Source organism: Macrotis lagotis, chromosome 1, assembly GCF_037893015.1.
Source record: "Macrotis lagotis isolate mMagLag1 chromosome 1, bilby.v1.9.chrom.fasta, whole genome shotgun sequence".
In the NCBI taxonomy this organism is placed as follows: Eukaryota; Metazoa; Chordata; class Mammalia; order Peramelemorphia; family Peramelidae; genus Macrotis; species Macrotis lagotis.
In genome coordinates this window covers 871,683,459-871,704,923 of record NC_133658.1, presented here as the reverse complement: position 1 = coordinate 871,704,923, position 21,465 = coordinate 871,683,459, and the positions used below count along the sequence as shown (strand labels likewise).

General features: G+C 38.9%; 1 protein-coding gene across 1 annotated transcript in view; it reads left to right on the top strand.

The window, feature by feature from the left end:
* The window catches only part of CDA (cytidine deaminase), a 34,608-nt gene extending 14,584 nt beyond the window's left edge, over positions 1–20,024 (top strand). The window contains exons 2-4 of the mRNA XM_074218236.1: positions 2,138–2,249; positions 10,884–10,941; positions 17,557–20,024. Coding sequence (XP_074074337.1) covers positions 2,138–2,249; positions 10,884–10,941; positions 17,557–17,673 — 287 coding nt within the window. The 3' untranslated portion in view covers positions 17,674–20,024. The remainder of the gene's footprint in view (positions 1–2,137; positions 2,250–10,883; positions 10,942–17,556) is intronic.
* The last annotated feature ends 1,441 nt before the right edge of the window (positions 20,025–21,465 follow it).

Genomic DNA, 21,465 nt, shown 5'->3' with positions numbered 1-21,465 from the left:
ACCAAGTGATGAAGTTTTTACAGTACTCCCACACACAACAACCCCTAACAAGGGTTTATTTCAAACGTAGGGAATGGTGAGCCCAAGAGGCTACCTATTTTGAGTGACTTCAAATTCAGTAGTCCTCTGCTCCTGAAAAACACTCTCTGAAGATCACATAACTGTTTATGTATTATTTTCCCACACTACATTGTAAGCTTCTTGGGAACTTGGTTGCTTAGCAGTGTCTTGTATTTTGTAAGTACTTAATAAAATTTTTACCTATCTATCCATTCTTCTGTATTCATTGATCCCTCAAAACTTCTATTTTTATCAATTCTGCTGCTCTCTATCCAGCTATCTTTCCCTTCATTTATCTGTTCTTCTCTCTCTCTCCATCTTTATCCTTCCATTTCCCTATCCTTCTCTATCTATCCTTCTATCTAGATATACAACCAGCCAATTAGCTGTGTCTATCATTGTTCTCATTCTACTTTTGTTCTTTTACACTACTTGATCTAAATTCTCCCTTTAATACAGAATCTAAGCTCCTTAAGGCTAGGGAGCTGGGCAAAGGTTTGGAGATGGGAGAAGGCATATCATTCATGGGGAAACCAGCTCTGGATTGACAAGGACAGTAAATTGAGTGGAAAGTTTTGTTTGTTTGCTTGTTGGTTTTATCTCTATTTCTAGTACCAAGCATGGGCACATTGTACCTAGCAGATGCTTAATAAATGATCACTGGATTACATTCGAATTTCTTATTGTTTTTCATGTTTATTAATTTTTAGCTAATGTGGTATAATGGAGACAGTGCCAGGCTTGATATGAAGAAGTTCAAATTCTGCTTCCAGTCACTCACTAGCTATGGGACCCTAGTTAAGTTCCCTCAAGCTCTATGTATCTTTAGCAACTCCCTCAGATATATTTGCTTACCATGCATAGATAATGATGATCTGCTTTCGTGTAGAGAGTTCTTCTCTGGAATTCCCTCTGTTGACAGAATTACAGAATTTTCTCATTTAAATATTATTTTTAATGGCATTGTGGCATTTCCTTCCAGGCCTCAGTATATTCAACCATTTGACAGCTGGTCTCTGCCTCTAGGAGCTCCCCTCTCCAACATATCCTTCCCACAGCTGCCAATTTCATGCTCCAAAGGACACATATCAGTTCCCTGCTCAAAAACTTTCAGTGGCTTTAGGATAAAATACAAACTCTTCTGTATGGATTCCCCATAAATGACATGCCTTTTCTCTCTTTTTTTTAAGTTTTTTCAAGGCAACGGGGTTAAGTGGCTTGCCCAAGGCCACCCAGCTAGGTAATTATTAAGTGTCTGAGTTCGGATTTGAACTCAGATACTCCTGACTCCAGGGCCAGTGCTCTATCTACTGTGCCACCTAGCTGTCCCATGACATGCCTTCTCAAACCTTTGCACAGGCTATCCTCTATACCTAGAATGTTCTTCCTCCTCCCATTGACCTCTTAGGATTCATAAGCTCTATTGTCAACTCCCATAAAAGGCCTCCCTTGATATCCCCCAGTGTTATTGTCCCTCTCCATATATTTATGTATATTTTTTACTTTAATTCCTTGGAAGTATTGTTCCCTCCCAGACTAGAGATGATTCAGTCTCTGCTTCAAGTCCTTCAAGTCTAGAAGAAATCTCTACTTCAACTCACCCCATCCCTGGGTAGGCCATCCCATTGCTGGAGAGCACCAGTCATTAGGAAGGCTTTCCTTATATCTCAAGCTGAAATCTGCCTCCGTGTAACTGCTCCCATTGTTCCTAAATGATCTGTGGGGCCAAGAAGGCCAACCCCACAGTCCCATGATAGCCCTTTAAGTATCTAGAAAAAGCTATCATGTACCCCTTAAGTCTCCTCTTCTCCAAATAAATGTCTTCAATTCCTTTAACCTTTCTTATTATGACATGGTTTCTAATCCCTCAATATCCTCCCCTGGTTTAACTCTGAATGCTCATTGCACTGGGGTCTGGATTGATTCTTTGAAACTATTTTAGAATCTAGGTACTTTGTATAAACCCAGAGAACCATTTTTCTTTTCTTTTCTTTGAGAAACTTCTTTCTAACTTTGGGACTTTTTGAGATCTCTCCTCACTGAAGTTATTTGGTCAATTGTATTCTCATATCCTCAGGATGCAACATAGAAAATGCTGCCTATCCACTAGGCATCTGTGCAGAACGTACTGCCATTCAGAAGGCCATCTCAGAAGGGTACAAAGAGTTCCGGGCCATTGCTATTACCAGGTAAGTGTCCAAGACTAATTCTTGGAATGACAGATACACAACTAAAACTGGAAACGACCTTAAAATGCCAGTGTTGGGAAGGGGACTTAGACAATATAAGCTGTTAGAACAGAATGTTATAGCTGGGAAGGGTCTTAGAACCCAGACTGTCATACACAATAATAATTCTTATTTATTTATTAGAGAAGATTTAACAAGACCCCAATGATAATATGTTTTATTAAGTGGGTTTTTTTAGATTTTTTTAGCAAGGCAAATGGGGTTAAGTGGCTTGCCCAAGGCCACACAGCTAGGTAATTATTAAAGTGTCTGAGGCCACATTTGAACTCAGGTACTCCTGACTCCAGGGCAGGTGCTCTATTCATTGCTTTACCTAGCTGCCCCTCCCAATGATAATATAAACCATCATTACTTACAAAACAAAGCATAGACCAGTAAAAGTGAGAAATTATATGGTATTAGAAAGAAACAAAAGAATGGATAGGGAGCCAGAAGACCTTTGTTTAAATCCAAGTTCTGCTACTTATTTAATTTTGAGAAAATAATTCATTCTCCTTGGCTTGTTTCTCCATCTGGAAAAACAATAAACAATAACAATTAAGGGGTTGGATTATATAATGCTTAAGACATCTTTTAGTTTTAATTCTTAGGTTGAGAATTAATTGTTTTAAAAGATCCTTACATCTCTAAACCCTCTGTTCCTTAGGTGATGTAATGAAACATATGCCTCTCTTCTCCATAGAGAGATGGGAAACATCAGGTGTCAAACACGATTGCTCTGTTGATCATTCACTCTGATATGTTTGCTTAACTCTTTATTTTTTATATGTGAGGATTCAATGGGGACAGAGGCAGTTTAATCAGGAAATGATTTTGATATTTAAAAATATAAAAAGTATTTTTTGAAAGATTTTATTTATTTTGAATTTTACAATTTTCCCCCCAATCTTGCTTTCCTCCCCCCCACCCCCCCACAGAAGGCAGTCTGTTAGTCTTTACATTGCTTCCATGGTATACATTGATCTCAGTTGAATGTGTTGAGAGAGAAATCATATCCTTAAGGAAGAAACATAAACTATGAGTGGATATAGGATCTTGACATAAAAAACAATATTATAAGCAAGCTAGGAGATCAAGGACTAGTTTACCTGTCAAATCTATAAAAAGGAAAGCAGTTTATAACCAAGGAAGAGATGGAGAACATCACTAAAAACAAACTAGCTAATTTTGATTACATTTAAATTAAAAAAACTTTTGCACAGACAAAATCACTGTAACCAAGATCAAAAGAAATGTACTAACTGGAAAACAATTTTTACAACTAATATTTCTGACAAAGGACTCATTTCCAAAATATATACAGAGAAATAAGTCAAATCTTTTAAAGACAAGCTGTTCGGCAATTGAAAAATGGTGAAAAGATAGACAAGGAAATTTACAGATGAGGAAATCAAAGCGATTCATAGTCATATGACAAAATGCTGTAAATCACTAATTATTTGAGAAATGCAAGCTAAAACATCTCTGAGGTACCACCTCATACCTCTCAGATTGACCAATATGACCAGAAAGGACAATGATACATATTGGAAGGGATATGGGAAATTTGGGACACTAATACATTGTTTGTGGAGCTGTGAACTCATGCAATCTTTCTGGAGGGCAATTTGGAATTATGCCCAAAAGACAACAAAAATGTGCATACCTTTTCATCCAGCAATACCACTATTGGGGCTACACCCTGAAGAGAGTACGAAAAAGGGTAAAAATATCACCTATACAAAAATATTCGAGGTATTAATTTTTTAATTAGAGAGGGAGGAAAGGAAGAAGGAAGAGGAAAGAAGGAATGAAGAAAGGAAAAAGGAAGGGAGGAAGGAGAAAGGGAAAGAAGAATGGAGGAAGGAAGAAAAAAAGAGGAGAAAGGAAAGAAGGAAGGAAGGGAAAAATAATTCACTGGGAGGAGATGGACTCTTCTTGCTTGGCCACCAGATAGTTATGTGACCTTAAAACAAGAAACTTTTCTAATCCTCAGTTTTCTTATTGGCAAAATGAGAGAGATGAACTGGATGATCTTTGAAGCTTCAAAAAGACCATGAATCTTCATTTATTTAAAGAAACAAAATTATATTTTTTGAAAAATATTCTATAACCCTTGCTGGTCCTCTCCTACCCCATCTATTTTCATCCCAAAACCAGCAAGTTCAGATCCAAGGAATAAGAGTGACTTTGAATAGAGTCTGACTTGTGCAGCTACTTAAAATAGTGGCTGGTGGAGATTTGGCTGTCCTGCTTCCTCTCTACTGTGAACACCTCCCTCTAGGTCACACTGTTCTGTTTGTCTGCAGGTCCTCCTTAACTCAGGCCAGAGCAAATAATGACTTGCCAGGGACATTTTGTCCCAGTGAGCTGGAATCACGATGCAAATTACATTTCACAGAAGGTAGGAGACCAGAGTAAAAAATATTAGAATTTCAGAATCAAATCCAAGAAATTAATCATATTTGGGAAAATAAGACCAGAGCCATGAAAAGGATAATGGTGTGGCAGACTGGGTTGTTTATATCTCACCCTCTCCTCCACCCACCTCTCACTTCCCTATGGATGTTTGCTCTAGGTTATTATTGATGTTTAAGAATGAGGTCCCAGAAATGATTAGCAAATCTACCTCATTTAAACAAAGCCCACGCACATCTCCAGCATCCAGCCAAGCTGCTTATTATCTGTATTCAGATGGCACCTGCTTTCTAGAGCCAGAATTCTGATTGCTCTAATCATTTATTCCATTCTGACTTGCATATACTGCCCTCCTTCTTATTAGCATTCACCTCTTTGAAATCTTGTGGAGCAAAAGAATGAAAGAAGTCTTGGCTTTGGAGTTAGAAAGCCTGGGTTCAACACCCAGCTCTCTCACTTATTACTGAGATGACTTAGCATTTTCCCTGATATAAGTGAAGAAACTTTCCGTGAGGAAAGTCATAGGATCATAAATGTGGAGGTTGTCAAATCTAGCCGCCTTATTTTAAAGGTAAGGAAACTGAGACTGAAAGTGGTTAAGTGATCTGGCCTGGGTCACACAGCGGCCTAGCATCTGAAGCAGGATTTGAATACGTCTTCTTGATTCTAAGTACAGCACTCCCCAAGTCACACTGCCAGTTTTTCTTTCAGAGACAGATCTTGAATCCAGGTCACCCTGACACAGACCCCCATTTCCTATGCCTCTCATCGTATGGCTGTTGTCTGACTTTTCCATGACCCCATTTGGGGTTTTCTTGGCAAAGATGCTAGAGTGGTTTGTCATTTCCTTCTAGTGGATAGGCAGCATTTTCTATGTTGCATGCTGAGGATATGAGAGTGGCCAGATTTTGACTTCAGACCCAGCACTACTGTACCACATAGCTGCCTCAGTGCCTCTCAAGACCTTGCAATATAAACTACTAAATGAAAGGCATTTACTAAGTGCCTACTGTATGCCAGTCACTGAAAATGAAATATTACTGCCCTAGAGGAGCTTAGATTCAGTGAGGGGAGAATCCAAAGCACATATATCAATATTCAAGAGAATTGCAAGGGAAATTTTTGGAGGAAACTAGAGAAAGTCACTTTCTCTCTGACCTCAGTTTCCTCCATTCCTCAAATCTTTTACCTAATAAGCCAGGTTTGTTCTACTAGCTCAGAACACCATTTTTGAGGTTGAAAATCATAAAATAAGGTTTTTGGAAATGCCATCTATGCACAGGCAAACAAATTATTCTCAGGCATCCCTAGTTTCTGAATTCTGAACAAGCATAATGACTTTGGTTTCCCAGGCCAAGGAATTTACAAGCATATGCTCTTAAAATTGTGTAAATATATCACTTTAATGGAAGTGCAGGGTGAGAAAGGGAGAATGTCAAAGAAAGGAGAACCTTCTAAGCTTTGAGGACCCCTATACAAGGCATAAAAGTTAAAAGACAGAATGATGTGTGGGTAGCAACACCTAAGCCAGTTCAGTTCAATGAACCTATTAGTGAGTTAATCACTATTAATGATAATAATGATAGTCTTATATTTTTATAGTCATTATGATAATTTTACAACTTATGATAATAATTTACAATTATTATCTCATTTGGACCTCACAACAGCTCTGGGGGGTAGGTGATACCCTAATATACAAATAAGAAAGTTGAGATTAAATAACTTGACTAGGGTCATATAACTAAGTGTCTGTGCTGGATTTGAACTTAAGAACTTCTGACCAAAGGACAGAAGCTTCCACTCTATCAAGGAAAATAGATGTATACAAAATGAATATGATCTCAATTGGGGAGGAAGGATTCTAAGGAATTGGGGGGAAAGGATATGTAGAGGCAAGTTACAGATGAGGAGATCAAAGCAATCCATAGTCATATGAAAAATTGCTCTAAATCATTCCTGATTAGAGAATTGCAAATGAAAGTATCTCTGAGGTACCACCTCACACCTCAGACTGGTCAATATGTCCAGAAAGGACAACGATCCATGTTGGAAGGGATGTGGGAAATCTGGGACGCTAATACATTATTAATGGAGCTGTGAGCTCACCCAACCTTTCTGGAGAGCAATTTGGAATTAACACCCAAAGGGCAATAAAAATATGCAGACTCTTTGTCCCAGCAATACCACTACTGGGTTTATACTCTGAAGAGATCATGAAAAAGGGTAAAAAACATCTCTTGTACAAAAATATTCATAGCAGCTCTGTCTGTGGTGGCAAAGAATTGGAAATTGAGTGAATGTCCATCAATTGGGAAATGGCTGAACAAATTGTGTGTATGTACATTATGGAACACTGTTGTTCTATTAGAAACTAGGAGGGATGGGAATTCAGAGAAGCCTGGAAATATTTGCATGAACTGATGCTGAGTGAGATGCATAGAACCAAAAGGACATTGTACACCCTAACAGCAACGTGGGGCTGATGATCAACCTTAATGGACTTGGTCATTTCATCAGTGCAACAATCTGTAGTGGAGAATGCCATCTGTATCCAAAGAATTGTGGAGTTTAAACAAAGACCAAAGAGAATTATTACCTTTAAAAAAAACTTATTGGGGCATCTAGGTGGAGCAGTGGATAAAGCACCGGACTTGGAGTCAGGAGTACCTGGGTTCAAATCTGGTCTCAGACACTTAATAATTACCTAGCTGTGGTGGCCTTCGGCAAGCCACTTAACCCCATTTACCTTGCAACCCCCCCAAAAAAAAAACTTATTTTATTTTCTAATTTTGCTATCTCATGTTTTATATTTTCCTTAAGGATATGATTTCTCCCAACACACTCAATTTTGATCAGTGTATTATAGAATGCCATCTGTGGGGGGTGGGGTGGGGGGAGGAAAACAAGATTGGGGAAAATTGAAAAATTCAAAAAAATTTAAAAAATTGGGAAAGGAATTAGGAAAGATTTCATGTGGAAGTTAGGCTGAGCTAACTTGAAGGAAACAGGATTTCAAGAGACAGAAATAAGTAAGGAGAGTGTTTCAGACATGGTGGACAGTGAGTGCAAAGTCGTGAAAAGGAAAAATGGAGTATTATTGAGGAAGAGCAATAAGGTCTATTTATTTGGCTGTATCATAAAGATTAAGAAAGAGAAATAATGTATAAAAAGACTGGAAAACAGAAAAGTGCTGTGTTATAAAAGACTTTAAAAGACAAAGAAGTTTATAGTTTATCCTGAAGGTACTGGGGGCCACTGGAGTTTATTGAGTAGTGGAGTACAGTGATGTACATAAGGAAAATCACTTAAAGGCTATGTGAGGGGAGAGACTTGAGGCAGGAAGGACCATTAGGAGGCTATTTTAATAGTTCAGACAAGAAGTGATCAGGTTGTGAACTCGGGTGGTTGCCATATGAGTAGAGACCTTGTTTCATTCATATCATTATTAGAAATTAGATATGCAGGTTCATAGAATGTGAAAATAAATTAGAAGAACATCAGAGGCCATTGAATTTTATCAGCAGCTTCAAAATTTTCCCCTCACTAGGGATTCTCAAATATGAGATTTGAGATTCTCAAAATACTTCACTGGATGTTCACTGGAAACATACATTAACTCTTTGGGATGGATATTATACTTATCATTGCCCTCCTATTATAGATGAGAAAACTGAAGCTCAGAGAGGTTAAATGACTGGCCCAAGGCCACAAAGATAGTAAGTGAAGGATGTGGGATTAGAACTCAAGTTTGTCGGGGCAGCTAGGTGGCACAGTAAATAGAGCACTGGCCCTGGAGTCAGGAGTACCTGAGTTCAAATGTGACTTCAGACGCTTAATAATGACCTAGCTGTGTGGCCTTGGGCAAGCCACTTAACCCCATTTGCCTTGCAAAAACCTAAAAAAAAACTCAGTTTTGAGTCCAGATGTATAATTAATATTCCATACTATCTTTCAAAAGATACTTGACAAGTGGTCATCCAGTCTTTGCTTGCTAATCTCCAGCAAGGGACAATTCAGTACCACCTAAGTGTCTTATTCCACTTATGGACAGCCCTGACAGGAAGTTTTCCTGACACCAAGCTTAGGTTTGCTTACCATCTGCATCACTTACTTGTGATTCATGAATTGTCTAAGTGGAGTGACTTATTTTCTTAGAAAAGAGTATGGGACTCATGGCAAACTGGGTTGTGTCCTATAATCTCATCTTCTGGATCTCTTGCCATCCTTCCTCCCCTTCAAGGTCCATCTCCCCTTGAAGCCACTCTCCCCTCCACCCCACCCCAAGAAACCTTTTCTCTGAACTTCAACTAGATATGATCTCTCCCTAGGAGTACTTGGTTAAAAGTTACAAAGAGACAAGTTTTAAGCTTGACATCAGGATGCATTTCCTAAATAAATAAATAGCCAGGAGGGTCCTCCTAACCAGGACCTTCCAGCAGGGCTTTCTCTGAACACTTGTTGATGAAGCTATAAAGGAGAGTTTCTGTTCAGTAGGGTCTGAGCTCAGAGAGGCTGTAATTCTGACTTCTCAGCATTTTAAATATGTATTATATAGGCTTATATGTATCAACATCATTTTGTAATATTAGTTATTTGTGTCCATATCTAATCTCTCTGATAAAAGGCAGGTAGTTTAGTAGAATGGAAATCCTCCAAATTTTGGAGCTACAGGGCTTGCATTCAAAACTTGGCCCTGCAACATCTTCCCTTTTTGACTTGGAACAAGTCATTTAACCTCTCTGAGCCCCAAATTCCTCATCTGTAAAATGAGGAGCTTGGATTAAATGACTTCTAAGATCCCTTCCTACTCTAAATCTATAATTCTATGGTTAAATTATAAACTCTGTGAAAGCAAGGACCGTCTCATTTAATGTTTGGACCTCCTGTGCCTAGGTGGTGCAGTGGATACAGCACAGCCCAGGAGTCAGGAGTACCTGAGTTCAAATCCGGCCTCAGACACTTAATAATTACCTAGCTCTGTGGCCTTGGGCAAGCCACTTTAACCCAATTGCTTGCAAAAAAAAAAAAAACCTAAATAAAAATGTTTGTATCTCCTGTGAGTTGATGGAAGCCCAGCTATTTGTTTATTTGATTCAACTAAAAGCAACTCTTTTACTTGTGTTCCCTGACTGCTGTGTTTCCCATGCATTTTCTCTTCTCCATTGATAGTGCAGTAGTCTGAAGAGAATATATTCCTTTCTGTATTTAAAGATTTCCCCTTATTTTTTTTTCTTGGGATCATATTTAACTGAACAACTTTTGTCTGATCATTTAAAAAAGTAAGCATTTCTCAATTAAGTACCTACTATATATAACACCATTCTTTTTAGGTTGTTTTCTGGGGGGGTTTTTTAGCAAGGCAAACAGGGTTAAGTGACTTGCCCAAGGCCACACAGCTAGGTAATTATTAAGTGTCTGAGACCGGATTTGAACCCAGGTACTCCTGACTCCCAAGGCCGGTGTTTTATCCACTGCACCAACTAACCACCCAAGACACGATTCTTAAAAAAAAAAAAGACATTATTCTTGCTGCTAGGAATTCTCTCTCCCCCCAAAAGGAAATCATTTCTGCTATTTCCTTATATTCCAATGGGAAAAAGGGAGAGACATGTCCATAAATAAGCAGATCCAAAGAATAAAATAGCTAATATTTTTATATGATGTGCTATGCATTGTAACCAGGTGATATACCAATATTATCTCATTTAATCCTCACAATAATCCTGGGCAGTAGGCATCATTATTATCTCCATTTTACAGATGAGAAAAAACAGGTAAAGTGACCTGACCAGGATCAAAAAGCTAGTATCTGATTCTAAATTTGAACCCAGGTCTTCCTGACTCAAGGTCTAGAACTCTAGCTTTTGTGTCATCCCGCTGCCTCAAAAAAAAAATTATTTTCAAAGGGAGCAAGTAGTACTTCCTGGGACAATCAGGAAAGATCTTGTGGAGAAGATGACACTTGAGTGTCACTCCAATGGAAGTTCAGGGGGAGAAGAGGAGAATGTCAAAGAAAGGAGAACCTTCTAAGCTTTGAGGACCCCTATACAAGGCATAAAAGTTAAAAGACAGAATGATGTGTGGGTAACAACACCTAAGCCAGTTTAGTTTAATTGAACCCATTAGTGGGTTAATTGCCAGTTAATTAATTAATTCTGTGCTTTGCTTTCCCAGTAACTTGAAGAATGATTTTATCTCACCTTGTGGAGCCTGTAGACAAGTAATGAGAGAGGTGAGTTCCTTCTAGTTTTGACTCTTCCAGACTCTATGAACATTAGCTCCTCTCTGCCTTTCAATTTGACAAGTTTGATTCAATTCAGCAAATATTTTTGAGGTTCTACGTATTACGTTCTGTTGTAAATACTAGAGATACAAAGACAAAATCCAGTGGTCCCTGCCCTCAAGGAACTTCCATTCCTAGAGTCTCCATTCTTCTTTACAGACTCAGGGTCATTGGTTCCATGACAAACTTGCCAACTTTCTTACTTCGATAGCAGCAGCCTAGTAAGCCAGAGCTGAGAGCAAGGCGTAGGAAGGGAATAATTATAATAACAACAGATGATTCTTTGATTAAAGCCTGGCACCATCTGGCACCACCCAGCCTTCCCAGACGTTCCACACGCGCCCTACATTTGCTGTTCCCCAATGTGGTATTCTGTCTCCTACCTTCATTTCTTTCATTGTACAGCCTGTCCCCAATGCTTGCAGAGCAACCCTTCCTTACTTCTCTTCTAAGAAACTTTAGCTCTATTCAAAGATCTGCTCAGGTGCCAGCTCCAATGAGGAACCTTTCCTGATCTTCCTCATTGATAGCATCCCCTTTCTCTCTTGAAATTGTCTAGTATTTATCTAATTTGAATTTTGTATCCCTCCCAATAGAATGTAAGCTCTCAGGGCAGTGCTATTTTCTGGTTCATCTTTATATACCTAGAACTTCGAATAGTACCTTCCATAGAATTGGCTAAGAATTTGCTTATCTGAGACTATAGGCATGATTATCCCCATTTTGCAGACAAGAAAACTTAAGACTCAGAAAGTTTATGTGCCTCAGTCACACAAGTTTTAAATGTCAGAAGATTTGAGTTTATACCTTTCTCCAAATCCAGTTTATGGCAAAAAATAAATGAAAAATACTCTCATCTATGAGCAACAGGAGGAAGGAACATAGGGAAATAATGCTCAGTTGTCATATATGAACTATTGGAGGGTAGCATGGTATCAGGCTACAAAAAATAATGGAATCAGAGTATCAAAATCATGTTCCAATACTATTGTTCATATGGGCAAGTCATCTTAGTCTCAGTCTCATCTGTATATAGCACCCCTTTTGGAGTTTACTTCCCCAACTCACATTTATGGTTTGGGGCTCCAAGAGAGTCAGTTGATGACTATTCTCAGGGCTCTGGGATAAACATGAGAGATTAAACTTATAATAAAAATATTATTAAAAACTTAACATAAATATTTATAGTTCATAACTATATTTAAATATATGGTTTTATATATAAAAACTTATAAATACTTATTATATAGTTTCCTTCTCTTTGATATCAGTTAGACTTCAATGAACCTTTAGAAAGGAGTATTTACCAAGAGAGTATAGTAAGAACGATTTGTGGGGGCAGCTAGGTGGTGCAGTGGATAGAGCACCGGCCCTGGAGTCAGGAGTACCTGAATTCAAATCTGACCTCAGACACTTAATAATTAATTACCTAGCTGTGTGGCCTTGGGCAAGTCACTTAATCCCATCGCCTTGAAAAATCTTTTAAAAAAATGAATGTTGAAAACTATTTTTACATATAATTGAGACAAAATAAAGTAAAAGGAAATAGGGATCTGTGTGCTCCAGAACCTTCTCTTTTTAATGCTAACCTTATTTAAAGGGTAATTATTAAATGTCTGAGGTCAGATTTGAACCCAGGTACTGCTGACTCCAGGGCCGGTGCTCTATCCACTGCGCCACCTAGCTGCCCCATTCAACATTCATTTTTAGCAAGATTTTTGAATTCCACCTTTTTCTGCCTTCCTCCTTTCCCTTCTCCATCCATAACAGCAAGCAATCTGAAATAGATTGCACATAGTTAATCATGTTTAACACTTTTTATATTAGTCATATTGTGAAAGAAGAAGCAGAACAAAAGGGGAAGAAACCACAAGAAAAAACATAAAACAAATTTTTAAAAAAACTTCGTATTCACACTACAAAATTTTTTCCCTGGATGTGGCTGGCATTTTCCATCACAATTCTTTTAGCATTGTCTTTTAACACAATCCTATTTTCAAACTTGTAACCTATGATCAATAGGAAGAAGTATGCTTTTCGCAGAAGAAAGAACAGGAAACAATAAATAAAAGTTCTAAGATATGAAGGGAAAAAATTCTTCATAATCAGAGTTGTGTGTAAATGAAATGGGTATGTCCTGAGACACCCATCCCTGAGATCTTGAAAAAGGGATAAAGTGCTCACTTGTCAGGAATGTTATCTTCGACTGAGCCATACCTAGGAATTCTTTTACAGAAACAATTGGAGAAAGAGGAGGAGATGGCATCAGTAAGGCTCAGAGAACAAATCTATCGAAGTTGCAATCATATCACAGATTAACCTTTCCCTTCCCAGCTGTGAAGAGGGAAGCTGGGAAGCTGAGAAGGGTCCCAGGAAAGGGTCACTATGGCAAGGGGACCCTGGAATGGGGTCAAGCAAGAGGTTAGGCTGACAGTGGATTGTGAGGTATGAGGACAGTCGTCTAGAAGCTTATATGGAAGACAAGGACCCCCAAACTGACCCCTCCAGTGCCTACTCATGCTTCCTCCCAATTTGCAGCTCTGTTTTCAGGTTCGGTTTGGTCTCAGTGCCTTTTGTTCTAAAGCATTCAGATTCTATGACAACCTTCAACATGTGCAAATAAGATAAAAATGAACAGAATCCATTTTCTCATTCTGTGAAACATAAATATGTTTTTGCTATTAAAAACAAAAGAAAACAATTTGGACTATCCCTTTTAAAGAGGGAGAAACTGAGGCATAGCAATGTCATGAGCCTGAGGTCACATAAGGAGGCACAATGAGCCCTCCAAGTTCCCAATGCACACCCCTGTTATTTTGACCAGTTACTCTCTGTGCTTTCCAAATCCATTAGTTGTTGGCATAGGAGAATGGTTCAGATGAATAAGCTTCAGGAAAAAAAAAAATAACCACACTGGAAAAAAAATTCCAATAAAAAGCAAAGCGAATCCTAAGCCAGGGATTTGACATCTCAATCTTGGCTCTGGCAGTGTTTGGCATTGGCCCTTAGGGCATAGCCTGCAAAGTGGAAAAATTCCTTTCCTGAAAGTGATCCATAAAAGCCCAGGTGACAGATTTGGCCCGTCAGTAATTCCGTGATTTGGACAGCACAATGTATGAAAGGCTTCCTGCAGATTGGAAATGGATCTGCCCCTTCTGTTAGTCCACAGGAGGTATGTAAACACCTGCGCCAAAGAGATGCTAGCAGGTAGTTTAGGAGAAGAAAAACCAAACAAACGAGAAAGGACTTCATTTTTTTTATGATCGAGCTTTAGGGTCACTTCCAGTCCTGACAATCTATGTTCTAAGGTCCCTTTTGTCATTAACATTCTGTGTTCTGATGCTCCTTTCAGCTCAGATATCCTATGTTTTCATTCTAGCATCTGAGTATAATGGCTTCCCTTTGCCTTTCAAATGTTGTTCTCAAATTTGAATGGATCTGAACACTGAGATCAGAACAGCTGACATCTGTACATCAGCACAGCTGACATGAGATCAGTTCAGTCAAAACAAAGAAAAATCAGCATTTCCCAGAGGGGGCAGGGCTTAATTGGCTCATGGAACTTACAAATTCACAATGACTTCCTAAAGAAATTCCAGTATGGAAGATAGGAGCTTCTTATGGCTTCCTCATCTGCTAGATTTGGGAGTGGGTAGGGCCAAGTAGTATTTGGAAGCATAGAGAAATATCGACACAATGCTAGTAACATGAATAAGACTGGTCATTTATTTAGTATACGAAGATTTGCAAAACATTTTGCCTTTATTTTTATTGAGTTTGACACAAATTAAAATCCTAAGAGACAGAGTTTCTGGTAATTAGTAAAATCAATATATTATTTAGGCTAGCCAACAATTAATAAATGTATTGTAAGTGGTTTCTCTCCATAGACCAAAACCCCAAGAGAGACTGAAGTGCCTTCTGAAAGGAAATTTTGCTGACAAGTGAAAAATCAGCTTTGATTGGTGGACATTTAGAGGATATGGACTAAAAGTCTTCCTTCAGCTTCTCCTGCTGAAAACATGGCTTGATCATCTAAGCAATCTGGGCAGGGAATGCAGCTCCATTCAGACCTCTCATGAGCTGACCCACTCTAAACTCTAATGGAAGGTACCAAAGACAAGAATTCCAGAAAAGATTTTGTTTATATTCTCAATGGAAATGATATCTCCTGATTGGGTAGGGTCCCACCCAAAATTGAGCACATTTTTTGATGAACCTGGTCAATAAGTCATGCCTCTTTAGAGAGTGACCTTAACAGGAGTTGGACCTTTATAAAAAATACAAGGGCAGCTAGGTGGTGCAGTGGATAGAGCACCAGCCCTGGAATCAGAACTTGAGTTCAAATTCAGCCTCTGACACTTAATTTTACATTTTACATACCTAGCTGTGTGATCCTGGGAAAGTCACTTCACCCCCCCCCCCCATTGCTTGCAAAAACTTAACAAAATACAAGGAAAAAACATGAATCACAATTATAATTAGTTAATAGCATAATGTTAATTCTCTTATATTTCATCCTCTTAGATTCAGCCTAGTCTGCCAAATGAGGCAGCTAGGTGATGCCATAATGCAGAGAGTACCAAATCTGGAGAAAAGGAGTCTTTCCGAATTCAAATCTGCCCTCAGTCTCTTATAAGTTGTGTGATCCTGTGGGCAAGAAATTTCATCCTGTTCTTCAGCTTCATCAGTTCATCTGTAAAATGAACTGGAAGGAAATGGCAAACCATATTCTTGCCAAGAAAACCTCAAATGAGATCATAGAATGTTGGATACAACTAAAAATAACAAAATCTATCAAGAACTTTTTTATGATGAGGTAATTAGGGTTAAGTGACATGCCCAAGGTCACATAGCTAGTAAGTGAGGTTAGATTTGAAAGAAGGGACTCCTGACATGAGGGCTCTATCAACCACACCATCTAGCTACCCCAATAATTTTTTTTAAGATATAAGCTTTATCAACCAGCTTTATTAGTTAACTACTAGCTTTATGGCATCTTACAAATTCTTTTTATTAAATTTATTTATTTAAGGCAATGGGGTTAAGAGTGGCTTGCCCAAGGTAGGCAATTTTTAAGTGTCTGAGGCCAAATTTGAGCTCAGGTCCTCCTGACTCTAGGGCTGGTGCTCTATCCACTGTGCCACCTAGCATTTTACATTTCACAAATTCAACAAACTCATCATCTTAACTTTATCTAGTTTATTGATGAGAATGTGAGACACAGGGAGCATTAGAGAGGTTCAGTGACCACTTCATGGGTGTGGTCAAAGGGAATCTTGATCAGATATGGATCATCCATGAAATGGGTTGGATTAGATGACCCTGGAATCCCCTCCCCATTCTGAGGTTGTCACTCCAGCTGTGAATGATTGGGATATTGAAGAGTATTGCTCTGACGTTACATACATACCGGAACCTCCCTACATTTTTATATTCTCAGTAACTGTTTCTGGGATCACAGCTTCCCACATTCCTCTAGCAATGAATCGATGACCTGCTATTTTGGTAAGCTGGAAGGCCTAATAGAACCATCAAACTGAGAGATGCTGGTCATAGGATCATAGATTCAAAGCCAGAAAGAATCTTTAAGACCATCTAGTCCAGACCCCTCATTTCACAGCTAAGGAAACTGAAACCCAAAAAGCTGATCTCAAAGAATATATAGTTAGTAAGTAGAAGAACCAGGATTTTATTTCAAATCCTAAACTCTTTCCTCTAAACCACGCCCTGAGTGACTTGTACCACCATTCCACCAGTCAGAATTAGCATTTAACTAGGAAGGATTGGGGGTGGGGGAAGGCAATTATTTCTTTCTGTCATACAAAGAAAAAAGGAACTTAGCTAATTCATTCTGTCAGAGGAAAGTTAGGAGTTAGGTATTCTTTGTTTTCTGTCCATGTGCTGACCTGCTGTAAAGAAGTAGGAAGTTGATGAAGGGCATTAGGTTGGAGTTGTGGGGTATCTGTCTGCTGACCCCCTAAGTCATATGATCATAGAGGCCATTGCATCCAAATAGTTCATTTTATAGGTGGAGAAACTGAAACATAGTCTGAGATCACACAATTAGTGTCAGAGGTGAGATATGTACCCTTGCTTGGAATGCCCTCCCCACCCCCCATCAACTCAATGAGAAACATCCTATATTCGACATTCTAGGATCCCTTTGCTTGGAAACCCCCCACCCCCACCCCGGCCCCATGTCAACTCAGTGAGTATGTTACTATCCCTCTAGGTTCCCTCTTTTGGAACCCCCCTCCCATGTCAACTCAGTGAGAAGTTAAATATGTATATGATTATAGACTCTATCCCTCTGCTTGGAACCCCCTCCCCACCAATGTCAGCTCAGTGAGTTTGTATGTAATGAGACTCTTTACAATCCTTCTAGGATCCCTCTCTTGGACCCCCCCACCATGTCAGCTCAGTGCGAGTTGTACTCTCTACAATGTGATTGTACACTTTACTCTGTCCCTCTAATATTATCCATCCTTTTGATGAGAAGTAATCCCAAGAATCAGATATCATTTGTCTAAAAGCCTTTTGATCCTTTTCTGTCTTCTTTAGTTTGGAAAATATTGGCATGTCTACATGACAAAAGCAGATGGTACATATGAAGTCAAGACAGTCCATGAACTACTGCCTAGATCATTTGGACCAGATGACCTGCAGAAGTCCCAGTGAACCCTGAAGATGAAATTGTCCAATCGAGAGCCTTTTCAAGTATCTTGTCCAATAGTGCCATCCCCAGAGCAATATTGATATGAATCAACCCCAGGGCTAACTAGGCCCAAAGTGCTGGTTGCTTCTCAATCTCCTGTTCAACCTATGAAACCTCTAAGTGCCTTGAATCTGCTACATGGTAATAGAAGAAAGAACACCAGTCTGGGAGTCAAGAGATCTGTGTTCTATTCTCAGCTCTGCTTCTAACATCCTACGTGACCTTACAGTAATTATTTAGCCTCTCCAGGCTTCACTTTCCTTTTCTGTCAAATCATAATGTTGGCCTGAAACAAATGTTCTTAAACTTGTTTGTATCCTGGACTCTCCTGGGACACTCTGATGAAGCCTCTGAAGCCCTTCTCAGAAGAATGTTTTTAAATGTACGAAATAAAATACATACCATTACAAAGGAAACCAATTATATTGAAATGCCAAATCACAAAATTATTTTTAAGAAACAACAAAAATCAGTTCATGAACACCAGCTTAAGAACCTTTGGCCTGGATAATCTCCAAGTTTCTTTTTTATGGCTCAGCTCTGACATTTTATTTTCTTTAGTTTCTGCTGTTCTCAGACGCTCTTTAGAAACTGTAGACTTCATTGATCACAGATCCCAATCAGGTATCTTGCTGACAGCCAAGCTGTTTCCCTTCTATTGTGGATGGGCTCATGAAGTAATATAAAAGAAGTTTCTATATTAACTCTGCATAGCTGGAGTTGAAATAATCACCCTTTGGTGGCCAACCTTCTGATGATTTTAGTTGAATCTATGGGGGCCAAAGTCACTGAGTATTCATTACTTGAGTCCAACTTCACGTCTGGTTGCTGCACCTCAAATTTGATGAGTACTATCTCACTTATACCCAAGCCAAAGCCAGAGGATGGGATTCCTCCCCCAATATCACTCAAACAACCCAAAATGTTATATAATGACCAAGAAAGGACATAAAGACCTGACATTTAAGTGGCAAATGTCAGAGCTGTATGTCCTTTCTGGGTTGTTGTATATTAACAATTTGCAATATTTTGCACTGGTCCTGTCCAAAGCCAAGCTTGAGGGGAAGAATACCCTCCATGATCCTAATAACAATGCTGACCTATCACTAACTTGATTTGCCCTCTGGTTATCTTGACCTATCCTCTGCTGGTTCTGCATAATGGTTTTCTTTTATCCATTTTCTTCCTGTAGCATCTGGCTAATTTCATGTATCAGCCCCCAGGAACCAAGTACTACCTAACTTTTCCAAGTGTCATTTCTTTTCCTGTTTCCTTGATATTATATACTTGGGATATTATATGTTCTTTTTTTGGAGAGACAATTGGGACTAAATGACTTGCCCAGGGGTCACACAACTAGTAAGTGTAAATGTCTGAGATCACATTTGAACTCAGATCTTTCCGACTCCCGGGCTAGTACTATGGTACTACTGCACCACTTAGCTGTCCTTGGGGTAGACGATGCAAAATCAAAGAGGGGCTTCAACCAGCCTCTGCTCTAGCCTTGTTTACCCCAGCCCATACCCAGTGCTTAACACTTGGTCAGCAAAATACTCTCCCTCCCATAACAATTCCAAAGGAATAAAAATAATCAAGTAAGAACAAGTCAAGCATTTATTAGGTGCCTACTATGTGCTACACACTGTGCTAAGGACTGGAGGTACAAAGAAAGGTAAAAATATAGTCCCTGTTCTCAAGCTTATAGTCTATTGGGGGAGTCACCATAGTACTATGTACAACAGAATAAGACAAGATAAATTGCTGGCAGCCTCCTGGGGAAGGCACCAAGTATTTGGAGGACTACATTGTTTACAGTGAACACTCAGATAAGGAGATTCCTTCCACCAAGGCAGGTCAGTCCCTTCTCTGCAACTTTATAGTGTTGGAGATTAGTTTGGGGGAATTGGGGGTTAAGAAATTTTCTCAGACTTCCACAACCAGTATGTGTCAGAGGCAAGCCTTGAACTCACATAGTCCTTGCTTCAAGGCTAGATCCCTATCTACTATGACAGCTTTTACTAAACGTAGTAATAAAGGATTTTTTTTTTTTTTAGCAAGGCAAACGGGTTAAGTGTCTTGCCCAAGGCCACACAGCTAGCTAATTATTAAGTGTCTGAGACTGGATTTGAACCCAGGTACTCCTGACTCCAGGGCCGGTGCTTTATCCACTACGCCACCTAGCCACCCCAATAAAGGATTTTTGTACACAAGAAACATCAGCTCTCTCTTTCACTCTCTCTCTCTCTCTCTCTCTCTCTCTCTCTCTCTCTCACACACACACACACACACACACACACACACACACACACACACACACATACATATACATCCCTCTCTTTTTCACCTCTCTATCTCTTCCCCCTCCCAAGATATACTATGATCTATTTATATATTGCAACTCCCTATTCCTGGGTCTTTAAACCTTATCAATGTCCTGGCCCCCTTTGCAGTCTGGTGAAGCCTATGGATATCTTCTCAGAAGAATGTCTAAATACATGAAATACAAAGACAGGGAAAAAATACAAAGGCTCACAAAGGAAGTCAATTATATGCAAATATATTATAATAGTATTAAATTATATATAGTACTATAATATCTTTTTTTTTAGGTTTTTGTAAGGCAAATGGGGTTAAGTGGTTTGCCCAAGGCCACAGAGCTAGGTAATTATTAAATGTCTGAGGTCGGATTTGAACCCAGGTACTCCTGACTCCAGGGCTGGGGCTTTTATCCACTACGCCACCTAGCTGCCCCTGTAATATCTTCTTAAATCAGCAAACAGACTCCAATCTATGAACTCTTTTCAGGTAAAGTAGAAGATAATCTTCCAGTCAAGAAACAGCTTTGTTTTGGAACCATGCCCTCCCAAGTTTCTAAATTGTGTATATGTATTGATCCAAAGATGCACATCTAGGTTTATACCCAAAGGAGATCAAAGAAAGAGGAAAAGGACCCCTGTGTACAAAAATACTTGGAACAGCTCTTTTGTGCTAGAAAGGCTTAGAAACCAAGAGGGTATTCATCTTTTAGGGATTAACTGAAAAAATTATTGCATGTGAATGGTTGATAGAATCCATATGAGAAAGGAGGTGGTTTCAGAAAAACCTGAGAAGACTTTTATGAACTGATGTAGCATAAAATGAGGAGAACCAGAACAACAATTTATCCTATAACAACCATCATGTAAAGGCAAGTTACTTTGAAAAACTTCATTCTGTACAGCAAAATGACCAACAGTGATACCAAAGAAATGACAATGAAGACTGTTACTCATTCCCTAAGAGATAGGTGATTGACTCAGCATGCAGACTGAGATAAATATTTTTCTGTATAGGGCCAATGCAGGACTTTGTTTTCTTTAACTATGCATATTTATTAAAAGGGTATTTTTATTTATCCAACAGTAAGAGGAGGTGGGTGGTAGAGAAGATTTTCATTAATTGAAGGAAATTAAATTTAAAAAACTAGATTAATAATAGCTAAAATAGCAAACCAGCCCTTAGTACAATTCTTTTTTTAAACTTTACAGTCAAACTCAAAATGCTTAATGTTTCAGTATTCCAGATTCTTCATCTATGAAATATGGGTAATCATAGCCATCTTCTTTATTCGAATCTGGCTGAAGAATGCCCAATTATTAATGGCTACTGGTCTGAAAATAGCATCACAGGAAGATTTTTTAATAGCATCTTTCAGGGGGCCCAGAATTTTGCCCATTATTTGGTGGAAACATTCTGATAATTGAGGCTAAGCCTTT